We start from the raw sequence: 13,087 nt of genomic DNA on the forward strand, positions 1-13,087 counted from the left end.
GGGTACGTGGGGTCCCTGCTGTCTGCAGTCACCCTGGGCTGGTCCACTTGTGGGCACCCCTGGTTTTGGGGCCCAGGCCCATACCGAAAAGGGGCTCACAGAAGACCACACCCGAGGGACTGGGTCTCTGCCAGGGCCTGTGCGGCCTCTGCACGCCCTCGGATCAGCAAGCAGCCCCCAGGCGGGGTCCTGTCTTCTCCTGGGTTTGGAGCCACTCACTGCTCACGTGGTGCTTAGTTATTTGATGCTGAAAGGGGCTGGGATGCTGGGATCCCATACTGGAGTGCTTTGTTCCAGTGCTGGTTGCTCCACTTCTGACCCAGCTCCCTGCTAAGATGCCTGGGAAGTGCTCGGGCCCCTGCATCCACGTGGGAGACCCGGATGGAGTACCTAGCTCCCAGCTTTGGTCTGGCCTAGACCTGGCTGTTGTGACAATTTGGGGGAGTGAATCAGCAGATGGAAACTCCCTCTGTGTTGCACTACCTTTAAATCAACCAACCATTTATGGAACAACACTATGCAAAAGTACATACATGATGAATGCTACACGTGACAAAACACAGCCGGCAGCATCCCCTGTGCTCCAGGCAGAGTCCAGCAGGTAGCCCTGCTGAGCCCGAGCCCTTCCACTTCTGAGCTGCTTTTTCTCTTGGGGTGCCTGCCTTTGCTGGTGGGGCATACAAAGCCCTCCGGGGTGAGCTGCTCCCACCTCACGCTGCTGCCCTCCACCTGAAGTGGGGTCACTGCACCCCGGGCTCCCTCGCTGTGTGTCCTTGCGCAACTCTGCAAGGCATTCTCTCCAATTCCAAGCCCACAGTTTCTGTGAAGCCATCGGGGCCGCACCTCTGCCACCTGCACATGTGAGGGAGGGAGAGGTAGGAGCAGAGCTGGTGCTGCCAGTGGCACTGTTCTGTGCAGTGGGGTGGAGCTGTCAGGACCCAGGCATCCTGGGGCACTGAGGTTGAGCATCCAGCATAGCCCCTATCCACTCACTAGCTGCCTCCTCTGCGGTGGGCTGGGTGACCATAGGCACGTGCCTGGAGACCCTGCCCCTTTCCCAGGGTACTCCCCATGTTCTCCTCAGACCAAGCCACTGTGGTCCATCCCCTCAAGGCTCCCTGGGAGGTGCTGCTGGGCTCCCCCAGGCACTGCCCACTGGCCCTGGCGTCTGGGTCCCCATGTGCGCATTTCCTCACTGCAGGTCTCCCATGACATGCTGAGGCTGCCTTGCTGTCTCCTTCCATGGGCTGTGCAGGGGCTCCCGTCAGCCAGGACCTGACCCACGCCTCCCTCCTGGTGACCCCAAGTGCACATTGTGATTGAACCACATGCTTTGGGTGCAGCAGATGGATGCTGAGCTTCAGAGAGCTCCAGGCAGGGAGTCCCCAGTCCTGCCCCTGGCCCCATCTCCAGAGACCAGGGCTCACACCTGAGGGAGGCGGTCAGGGCTGTGTTCTTACCTGGCGCCCAGCCTCGTTGTTGTGGCGGTTCATGGCTGAGCGGGCATCCGGCCGGTTCTCCCGGGCGTCGGCAAACTCCCGCGACACCATCCCACCAAACTCGATGTCCTCACTGCAGCCGCCCCACTTCCAGCCCTCACCAGGGGAGCCCGGGTGACGGCTGCTGCAGCCGCAGATGGTGGCTGAGCCCTCTGCGCAGGAACGCGTCACAGCAAAGGCCACGCCAGCGGAGGCAATGGCGTGCACGAAGGCTGACTCCCGGGTGGCTGTGGGGAGGGCAGAGCAGGCGACCGCTGAGGCTGTGCCAGCCCGCTGTGGAGGGGAGTGAAGGGGGCTTCCCCAGGGGAGGCACTCCTGTGTAGCCTGACTCAGAGAGAAGTCATGGCCCAGGCTGGCGTCCAGGGGCCTCCTGTGCTTCCCACCCGAGCTCACAATGGCCAGTCAGCTCTCATCTGCTTTGAGGGGGTTTGTGCAAGGCAGGGACCAGGGGCCACTCCCACTCCAGGTGGGAACACAGAGCTATCCCACCATCTATACTCTACACCCCGCATCCCTACTGTGTCTTGTGGTACCTTTTCTGTGGTTCAATGAACCCACAGGGGCCTGTATCATACTAGGTGTTCCTAGCCTTTGTTGTATTTGCAGAACAAATTATTTCACTCGGTATAGGCTTGTGGTATACACTGTGACACGTAGGTCTGTGGTGTGGGGTGTGACACAGGCCCCTGTGGGTCTGTGGTGTGGGATGTGACACAGGCCCCTGTGGGTCTGTGGTATGGGGTGTGACACAGGCCCCTGTGGGTCTGTGGTGTGGGATGTGACACAGGCCCCTGTGGGTCTGTGGTATGGGGTGTGACACAGGCCCCTGTGTATCTGTGGTGTGAGGTGCGACATAGGCCCCTGTGGGTCTGTGGTGTGAGGTGTGACACAGGCCCCTGTGTGTCTGTGGTGTGAGGTGTGACACAGGCCCCTGTGGGTCTGTGGTGTGAGGTGTGACACAGGCCCCTGTGTATCTGTGGTGTGAGGTGCGACATAGGCCCCTGTGTGTCTGTGGTGTGAGGTGCGACACAGGCCCCTGTGTGTCTGTGGTGTGAGGTGTGACACAGGCCCCTGTGTGTCTGTGGTGTGAGGTGTGACACAGGCCCCTGTGTGTCTGTGGTGTGAGGTGTGACACAGGCCCCTGTGGGTCTGTGGTGTGAGGTGTGACACAGGCCCCTGTGGGTCTGTGGTGTGAGGTGTGACACAGGCCCCTGTGTGTCTGTGGTGTGAGGTGTGACACAGGCCCCTGTGGTGTGAGGTGTGACACAGGCCCCTGTGGGTCTGTGGTGTGAGGTGTGACACAGGCCCCTGTGTATCTGTGGTGTGAGGTGTGACACAGGCCCCTGTGGGTCTGTGGTGTGAGGTGTGACACAGGCCCCTGTGTGTCTGTGATATGAGGTGCGACACAGGCCCCTGTGTATCTGTGGTGTGAGGTGCGACATAGGCCCCTGTGTGTCTGTGGTGTGAGGTGCGACATAGGCCCCTGTGTGTCTGTGGTGTGAGGTGTGACACAGGCCCCTGTGTGTCTGTGGTGTGAGGTGTGACACAGGCCCCTGTGTATCTGTGGTGTGAGGTGTGACACAGGCCCCTGTGGGTCTGTGGTGTGAGGTGTGACACAGGCCCCTGTGTGTCTGTGGTGTGAGGTGCGACATAGGCCCCTGTGTGTCTGTGGTGTGAGGTGCGACACAGGCCCCTGTGTGTCTGTGGTGTGAGGTGCGACACAGGCCCCTGTGTGTCTGTGGTGTGAGGTGTGACACAGGCCCCTGTGTGTCTGTGGTGTGAGGTGTGACACAGGCCCCTGTGGGTCTGTGGTGTGAGGTGTGACACAGGCCCCTGTGGGTCTGTGGTGTGAGGTGTGACACAGGCCCCTGTGTGTCTGTGGTGTGAGGTGTGACACAGGCCCCTGTGGTGTGAGGTGTGAGGTGTGACACAGGCCCCTGTGGGTCTGTGGTGTGAGGTGTGACACAGGCCCCTGTGTATCTGTGGTGTGAGGTGTGACACAGGCCCCTGTGGGTCTGTGGTGTGAGGTGTGACACAGGCCCCTGTGGGTCTGTGGTGTGAGGTGTGACACAGGCCCCTGTGGGTCTGTGGTGTGAGGTGTGACACAGGCCCCTGTGTGTCTGTGATGTGAGGTGTGACACAGGCCCCTGTGTGTCTGTGGTGTGAGGTGTGACACAGGCCCCTGTGTGTCTGTGGTGTGAGGTGTGACACCAGGCCCCTGTGTGTCTGTGGTGTGGGGTGTGACACAGGCCCCTGTGTGTCTGTGGTGTGAGGTGTGACACAGGCCCCTGTGTGTCTGTGGTGTGAGGTGTGACACAGGCCCCTGTGTGTCTGTGGTGTGAGGTGTGACACAGGCCCCTGTGGGTCTGTGGTGTGGGGTGTGACACAGGCCCCTGTGGGTCTGTGGTGTGAGGTGTGACACAGGCCCCTGTGTGTCTGTGGTGTGAGGTGTGACACCAGGCCCCTGTGTGTCTGTGGTGTGGGGTGTGACACAGGCCCCTGTGTGTCTGTGGTGTGAGGTGTGACACAGGCCCCTGTGTGTCTGTGGTGTGAGGTGTGACACAGGCCCCTGTGGGTCTGTGGTGTGGGGTGTGACACAGGCCCCTGTGTGTCTGTGGTGTGAGGTGTGACACCAGGCCCCTGTGGGTCTGTCGTGTGGGGTGTGACACAGGTCCCTGTGGGTCTGTCGTGTGGGGTGTGACAAAGGCTCCGGTATGTCTGCAGTATGGGGTGTGACACAGGTTCCTGTAGGTCTGTGATGTGAAGTGTGACACAAGCCCCTGTAGGTCAATGGTTAGGGGTGTGACACAGGCCCCTGTAGGTCTGTCGTGTGAGGTATGACACAAGTCCCTGTGGGTCTGTGGTGTGAGGTGTGACACAGGCCCCTGTGTATCTGTGGTGTGAGGTGTGACAAAGGCCCCTGTGGGTCTGTGGTTTGAGGTGTGACACAGGCCCCTGTGGGTCTGTGGTGTGGGGTGTGACACAGGCCCCTGTGTATCTGTGGTGTGAGATGTGACAAAGGCCCCTGTGGGTCTGTGGTTTGAGGTGTGACACAGGTCCCTGTGAGTCTGTCATGTGGGGTGTGACAAAGGCTCCGGTACGTCTGCAGTATGGGGTGTGACACAGGTTCCTGTAGGTCTGTGATGTGAGGTGTGACACAGGCCCCTGTGTGTCTGTGGTATGAGGTGTGACACAGGCCCCTGTGTATCTGTGGTGTGAGGTGTGACACAGGCCCCTGTGTGTCTGTGGTGTGAGGTATGACACAGGCCCCTGTGTGTCTGTGGTGTGAGGTGTGACACAGGCCCCTGTGTGTCTGTGGTGTGAGGTGTGACACAGGCCCCTGTGTGTCTGTGGTGTGAGGTGTGACACAGGCCCCTGTGGGTCTGTGGTGTGGGGTGTGACACAGGTCCCTGTGGGTCTGTCGTGTGGGGTGTGACAAAGGCTCCGGTATGTCTGCAGTATGGGGTGTGACACAGGTTCCTGTAGGTCTGTGATGTGAAGTGTGACACAAGCCCCTGTAGGTCAATGGTTAGGGGTGTGACACAGGCCCCTGTAGGTCTGTCGTGTGAGGTATGACACAAGTCCCTGTGGGTCTGTGGTGTGAGGTGTGACACAGGCCCCTGTGTATCTGTGGTGTGAGATGTGACAAAGGCCCCTGTGGGTCTGTGGTTTGAGGTGTGACACAGGCCCCTGTGGGTCTGTGGTGTGGGGTGTGACACAGGCCCCTGTGTATCTGTGGTGTGAGATGTGACAAAGGCCCCTGTGGGTCTGTGGTTTGAGGTGTGACACAGGCCCCTGTGGGTCTGTGGTGTGGGGTGTGACACAGGCCCCTGTGTATCTGTGGTGTGAGATGTGACAAAGGCCCCTGTGGGTCTGTGGTTTGAGGTGTGACACAGGTCCCTGTGAGTCTGTCATGTGGGGTGTGACAAAGGCTCCGGTACGTCTACAGTATGGGGTGTGACACAGGTTCCTGTAGGTCTGTGATGTGAGGTGTGACACAGGCCCCTGTGTGTCTGTGGTATGAGGTGTGACACAGGCCCCTGTGTATCTGTGGTGTGAGGTGTGACACAGGCCCCTGTGTGTCTGTGGTGTGAGGTATGACACAGGCCCCTGTGTGTCTGTGGTGTGAGGTGTGACACCAGGCCCCTGTGTGTCTGTGGTGTGAGGTGTGACACAGGCCCCTGTGTATCTGTGGTGTGAGGTGTGACACAGGCCCCTGTGGGTCTGTGGTGTGAGGTGTGACACAGGCCCCTGTGGGTCTGTGGTGTGGGGTGTGACACAGGTCCCTGTGGGTCTGTCGTGTGGGGTGTGACAAAGGCTCTGGTATGTCTGCAGTATGGGGTGTGATACAGGTTCCTGTAGGTCTGTGATGTGAAGTGTGACACAAGCCCCTGTAGGTCAATGGTTAGGGGTGTGACACAGGCCCCTGTGTGTCTTTGGTGTGATGTATGACACAAGTCCCTGTGGGTCTGTGGTGTGAGGTGTGACACAGGCCCCTGTGTATCTGTGGTGTGAGATGTGACAAAGGCCCCTGTGGGTCTGTGGTTTGAGGTGTGACACCAGGCCCCTGTGTGTCTGTGGTGTGAGGTGTGACACAGGCCCCTGTGGGTCTGTGGTGTGAGATGTGACAAAGGCCCCTGTGGGTCTGTGGTTTGAGGTGTGACACAGGTCCCTGTGAGTCTGTCATGTGGGGTGTGACAAAGGCTCCGGTACGTCTGCAGTATGGGGTGTGACACAGGTTCCTGTAGGTCTGTGATGTGAAGTGTGACACAAGCCCCTGTAGGTCAATGGTTAGGGGTGTGACACAGGCCCCTGTGGGTCTGTCGTGTGAGGTATGACACAGGCCCCTGTGGGTCTGTGGTTTGAGGTATGATACAGGCCCCTGTGGGTCTGTGGTTTGAGGTGTGACACAGGCCCTTCTGGGTCTGTGGTGTGGGATGTGACACAGGCCCTTCTGGGTCTGTGGTGTGGGGTGTGACACAGGTCCCTGTAGGTCTGCTGTGTGGGGTGTGACACAGGTTCCTGTGGGTCTGTGGTTGGGGTGTGATACAGGTCCCTGTGGGTCTGTGGTTGAGGTACAACATAGGCCCCTGTGGGTCTGTGGTGTGGGGTGTGAAACAGGTCCCTGTAGGTCTGCTGTGTGGGGTGTGACACAGGTTCCTGTGGGTCTGTGGTGTGAGGTGTGATACAGGTCCCTGTGCGTCTGTTGTTGAGGTGCAACATAGGCCCCTGTGGGTCTGTAGTGTGGGGTGTGAAACAGGTCCCTGTGGGTCTGTGGTATGATGTGTGACATAGGCCCCTGTGGATCTGTGGTGTGGGGTGTGACAAAGGTCCTGTACGTCTGCAGTGTGGTGTGTGAAATCCCACTCAGCTATTCAAAGGATGACATCTGTCTCCTGTGACTACGGGAATGGACTTAGAGGACATTATGGTTGAAATAAGCCTGGCATTGGACCAGCGCTGTGGCTCAACAGGCTAATCCTCTGTCTAGTAGCGCTGGCACACCAGGTTCTAGTCCTGGTCAGGGTGCCGGATTCTGTCCCGGTTGCCCCTTCCATGCCAGCCCTCTGCTATGGCCCGGGAGTGCAGTGGAGGATGGCCCAAGTACTTGGGCCCTGCACCCCATGGGAGACCAGGAGAAGCACCTGGCTCCTGCCTTCGGATCAGCGCAGTGCGCCGGCCGCGGCGGCCATTGGAGGGTGAACCAATGGCAAAAGGAAGACCTTTCTCTCTGTCTCTCTCTCTCTCATTGTCCACTCTGCCTGTCAAAAAAAAAAAAAAAAAAAAAAAGAAAGAAATAAACCTGGCACAGAAATACAAGCAGAACATATTTCCATTCATATATGGAAACTGAAGACATCCATGTGAGAAAATTTCACTGTGTCCAGGGCTGTATTATAGTAAGCTAAGCCTCTGCCTGCAGCGCCAGCAGCCTATAGGGACAATGGTTCACACCCTGGTTGGTCCTCTTCTAATCCAGGTCTCTGCTATGGTCTAGAAAAGCAGTGGTAGATGGCCCAAGTGCTTGGGCCCCTGATCCCATGTGGGAGACCTGGAAGAAGCTCCTGGCTTCAGATTGGCTCAGCTTTGGCCATTGCGGCCAACTGGGGAGTCAACCAGCAAATGGAAGAACTTTCTGTGTCTCCCTCTCTCTCTCTGTAACTCTACATCCCAAATAAATAATTAAAATCTTTATAAGGAAAAAAAGAAAATTCACGGAGGCTGAGTCAGATAGGAAGTGGGTTGAGGAGACCCACAGGTGGACTGTAGGGAGCACGGCTGTGGTCAGGTGTTCCACTGCACAGCAGGGGAAGTGTGGGTAGCAGCTGGCAGATGAGATCAGTAGCATCCTCATCACAAAGAAATGGTGGGCGCATGAGATGACTGACAAGCTGGTCGTCCTGACTCAGTCACTATACACGGTATAAGATTTGGGACACCACATAGCACTCCATACACACATGCAATTGCTACGTTCCAACAAAAACTAAATCCAAAAATTCAACGACTGCATAGAGGTTTAACAACGCACATGTGGGAATATGTCTGTCCTTGGTCTGGTGCAGTGCACATCACAACCAGGCCAGGTGCTGCCCAACACCAGAGTGATAGCTCAGGTCAGTGGGGTCCTGCCTCCCATGTGGGAGACCAGGATTGAGTTCCTGGCTCCTGGCTCCAGCTCTGGTACAGCCCCAGCTGTTGTGGGTGTTTAGGAAGTGAGCCAGAAGGTAGTAGAGCTGTCTGCCTCTCTTTCTCTCTGCTTTCCAAAAAAAAAACAGTAAACAGAACAGCCAGTGCTGGTGAGGACGTGGAGGAACCAGAGCCTTGCATGCAGCTGGGTGGGCAAGCAACAGTTCCGTCACCTTGGAAAGTGCTCTGGCAGCTTTGTGACAACGCGTGCATGGCCAGAGGCGACTCACATCACATTACGACCAATGAAAAACAGGGCTGCTTCTCAGTGCCCCAAGCCTGAAGCCCCGGATACCTGTGAGCAGGTGGAGCACCGCTGCAACCGCTGCATGTCCACCACGGGGGACCCAGTTCCCCACACTACATCACCTCACTGCAGCTGGCACCCTGCAGTTTGTTACCCTTGGTCATATTAGAGGGAAAATTCTAGAAACAGAGAACCACGAAGTTTAGAGTGCACACTTCTCTGAGTAGCCTGTCCCGCCTTGGATGGAGTGCTGCTGTGCACAACCCATGCAACTGTCACTCAGCACCACCCCGCCTGTGTCCATCCCCAGCGTGGGGGAGCTGCCATGAGGTGCTCCAGAGAGGAGAAACCACGCAGAGGCTGTGATCCGCAGCCCCACAAGACACTCCAGGAGGAGGCTACGTGCACATCTTCTCACTGTGCCTGATCTACCAACCAAACTTCATCGTAGCCATGTATGTCTAGGAAAGGCAGAATCCACCCGCGGTTCCTGCATCCACCGGGGGTCCTGAAACATAGCCCCCAGGATGAAAGGGACAGACCTGGAAATAACTGTGCTGACAGCAGGGAGCAAGCACACAGAGAAGAACCCCTCCCGGCATCTCCACGTGGCCAAGCTGTAGGGCTGCTGCTGAATCTTCTCAAGATGGCCTCTGCTGTGTACCCTGCCCAGTGCCAGCCACATGGGCCCAGGCTGTCCCCAGCCTCTGCTAACGCTAGGAGACACCAAGGGCTACAGATGTTCACAGGGTGCAGCTGGAATCAGCTGCCCACTCCCTGCTGCTCCGAAGCCCCTCCTTCCTTCCCCAGGGGCCTGCTGCACAAGGGACGGCATGCGTGAGGTAGTCTGGGGTGCACGGTGCTTCTGCCAGGGCAGATTGAGGGCATGGGGCCACTTGCTGGCAGAGAGTGCACACTACGCCCGACTATTGGCCAAGCACTGTATTTGGAGCTCACAATAGCCAGGAGCCAGGACTAGATTCTGATGTGCCAATGAGCAGCGATTCTGCAAACCCACCTACAAGTGCTCCAGGCTTCTGGGGCCTGGTGTGTCCTGGTCACCACTGCCACCATGGGGGGGGGGCGCCTTTGCTTGGCTCTGACCCTCCTTTTCTGCTTGAGAACCTGACCAGGGCTCTCCTGGGGGACAGGCAGTGGGCCTTTAGGTGACAGGAGGGTCCTCACAAGGAAGCTGCAGCCTCCTCACTCTACCTGGATGCCCAGGGAGCTTCTGTCCTGCAGGGGACAGGTGGCCATCACGGGCACTCCCACGCCAAGGCACATGGGTGTAGTTCCCTTGTGCTGACTGGCAGAGGCCTGCTGTGGCAACCTGCTCTGCAGACTTTCCATACCCCACGACCGCCCTCTGCAGGCGCTGGCTACCGACCCTTGTCTGGGGCTCTGTCCAAGGCCTGGACACCTGCTGCCCCCAACCAGGAACCTATGACGATGACTCCCTTTCTTCTGTGTCCACTGCCAGAGGCTGCCCTTATCTGAAAGTGAGCAGCAGCCCCAGCAGCTGCTCCAGCTTCCTGAGGAAACCCTGGGCCTCCCCTGTCCTCTGAGAGCCTCCCACCTGACCCTGGAGGACTTCCCCCACTCATACTGCACCCACCAAGGCCCCATCAAGCACTGCTGGGCAGCAGCCATTGACTTCCCTCAAGCCCTGCTGAGGGCTCCTCTTGCTCCAGGCTGCTCCTCCACTGAGAGGACCCGCCTATGTGATTCCCTCCCCAGCCCTAGGCTCCCTGGAGCAGGAACTGTTTTGTTGCCCAGGAGCACTGAGCCTGACCTCTAGATGCTTGTGGGGTCAGAGGAAAGGGCAGGAGCCCAGTGTGGGGGCAGGGTCTGCTCTGGGTGGGTGGAGCCCTGCCTCTGCAGGGACTGACGCCTGCCCTGCTGTGCACCCTGGATGCACCCAGGACAGTTCCCCTGGCAGGCCCCACTTTCCTTCCCTAATACAACTCTTCAATCGACAAGCAGGCCTGAGGCGGCCCTTTGCTGGGCCCAGGAGACCTGAGTGGACAGCACCAGTGTGGGCTGGACACAGATCTGGCCCTGCACGCAGCAGACCCCTTGCCCTTGTCTCATCTTTAAAGGCCTGGGCCAGCCTCCTCCACCTGGTGCTGGGCTCAGATCCCTGCTTCCTCACCCTTCAGAGCTTGGCTTCCCTCCCTGCTGCTTGGGCTAGGGGGCTTCTGGGGCTGGTCTCCCTGACCCAGATGCCTGGAAGGCTAGGCTAAGCTGGTCTCACGGGCAGGCCTGCCAGGTGTGTGCTCCCAGCCAGCACCTCCCACCCTGCCCTTCTCTGGCTTCTGAGCAGACCCTGAGAGCTAAGAGGAGAGCCTGGGGCCCAGACACTCTCGGCCTCGCCCCTGCCCTGCCCAGTACAAGGGCTTGGAGAGCCCTGCTTATCACCGCTGAGACAGGGGGGTGAGTGGGAAGGGGGGGTGCTGAGGCCTAAGCTTGCAGGGAGAGCTCTGCTCATCACCACTCAGACACTTGGGGGGGGGGGGGGCTCAGGCTTTTTGCTGAGGACAACCCTCCCCCTCCCACAGGCCTCAGTTTCTCCTTTTGTCAAGTGGGAAAGTGGAGTTCCTTCCTGATAAAGTCCTGGCAGCCAGAGCAGGGCTGCATCAGCCAGGGCCAGCTGAGGAGGCTGGCACCCAATTGGCTCAGGCAGATGGAGGCAAGAAGTGTCCACAAAGAAGTTCAGACCACCAGGCCGGAAACCCCCGCGAGTGAGGTCACAAGAGGAGGGTCAGGGACAAGACCATGGACCAGGAAAGCACAAGGTGGTGTGTCCAAGCACAGGGTCTGTTTTACACCTGAACCCACAGGCCCCTGAGCAGGTCCACAAGATACTGACCAGCCATGGGAAAGCCTGGCAGGCACTGGCTGAGCAATGGGATGAGGCACCCACTTAAGCTGTCACTGTACACCCGTGCCCGCTGTCACTGCTCTGCTTCGTACTTCTGACCCAGCTTCTTTCTAATGGGCCTTCAAAAGCGGCAGAGGACGGCCCAGTACCTGCACCCCTGGCTCCTGACTCTGGCCTGAACCAGTCCCAGCTACTGTGGCCACTTGGGGACCCATCAATGGATGGAAGACCTCCATCACTCTGCTTTTCCAAGTAAATATTTAAAAGGAAGAAAGGAAGGGTCACAGCCTCCATCCCAGTGGACCTGACTTTCTCACGGGGAGGCCACCCCCAGTGCCACTTGGCAGGGACCATGTGCACGCAGAAGTTAGGTCCAGGGGAGGCCCTGCAGAGCAGTGGGTTAAACCACTGCTCGGATGCCTGCGTTCAATGCTGGAGCACTGGTTCAAATTTTGACTCCTTTGCTTCTGGTCCACTATCCCGCTAAGGCATCCTGGGAAGGCAGCAGATGATGGCCCAAGTGCCTGGGTCCTACCACACATGTGTGAGAAGTGGATGAAGTTCCTGGCTCCTGGCCATTGCAGCCATTTGGGAAGTGAACCAGCAGACAGAAGATCTCTCACCCTCCCTTCATTTGAAGTAGATGAAAATAAACAAACATTTTTATATAAAGGGTCTGAGAGCAAACACAGCCTGGACACTGTTCTGGGCTGGGGCAGCAGTGGGGAGCGCAGGTCCAGGTGAGGCTCTACTTACCCACGAGACCCCAGCCAGAAGGAAGAAGGCTCAGCGAGGTGCGGCCAGCAGCCCCAGGCTGCCCAGCAACAAGAACAGACCCTTTCCTTTCCAGAATGGCTGCAGCCGCACGGGGAAGGAGGCTGCCCATCCTATGCTGGCTCTGGGTGAGAGGACAGTGAAGGCCTGGGCTTGAGGGGTGCTCCTGAGCCCCAGGGGACTCCTGTGTGGACTGGGGAGCCCAGGCAGCCCGGGGAGGGGAAGTCACCGGGATGGGGACTGTCACTCCAGTGTGGCCACAGGACACTGAGATCAGGCTTCTTGGGAGGCAGGACAGCCCTCCTGCAGTGGGCTCACCCAGGCCAGCCCCTGGGGAGAACTGCCCAGCCACGGTCATCAGGGTCATCCTTGCACCCTGTACTAGCCCCTGGGTTCTGAGGCTGTCTTGCCCTGGGCAATTCTTATCACCTGGACCAAGGCCCCCAGCACTGTCAGGGTCATGCAGGCCAGGGGCAGACAACTCCCAGGGCCACCCTGGGGAAAGCCCTGGACCCTACTCTCCTGCCCCCTGCTCCCAGGGAGGCTCTGCTGAGCCCTTCTGGGCCCTCTCATTCCCATCCTGGAAAGCAGGGGGCACCCTCTGCCCCCAGCACAGCTTGCAGGGCGGGCCAGCTCCCAGCACTCCCTGGCCCTCGGCCCACCCACTGCCCCCAGCCGCACCCACGGCCCGCAGCCTGCCCACTGTCAGCTGCGGCCCCAGCGGCCAGCACACCTCGCGGGCTCCCAGCGAAGGCCGCCGCGTCCTTCCTTTCGCGGCCAGCGGGGCGCCGGCGGCCCGTGGTCATCAAGGCGCACAAAGGCCGGCCCCGGCGGGCAAGCGGCACGCCCGAGCGCGGCGGCGCGGGAACCGGCTTTGTGCGCCGCCGTCACGCCGCGTTAGGCGACAAAGGCCCCGCCGGCGCGGCCGGGCCGGCCGCCCGTCATGGCAACCCCGAGGTATGCGCGCCCGGCTGCGGGCGCCATCCCATTCAGCTG

The 13,087-nt window shown here is 59.2% G+C and overlaps 1 protein-coding gene across 1 annotated transcript in view; it reads right to left on the reverse strand.

Moving 5' to 3' along the window:
- Nucleotides 1–13,087, reverse strand: part of WNT3A (Wnt family member 3A) — a 34,301-nt gene that overhangs the window by 1,614 nt on the left and 19,600 nt on the right. Inside the window, exon 3 of the mRNA XM_062189851.1 lies at nt 1,461–1,726. Within this exon, the coding sequence (XP_062045835.1) occupies nt 1,461–1,726 (266 nt within the window). The remainder of the gene's footprint in view (nt 1–1,460; nt 1,727–13,087) is intronic.

Source organism: Lepus europaeus, chromosome 4 (genome assembly GCF_033115175.1).
Source record: "Lepus europaeus isolate LE1 chromosome 4, mLepTim1.pri, whole genome shotgun sequence".
NCBI classification, from domain to species: Eukaryota; Metazoa; Chordata; class Mammalia; order Lagomorpha; family Leporidae; genus Lepus; species Lepus europaeus.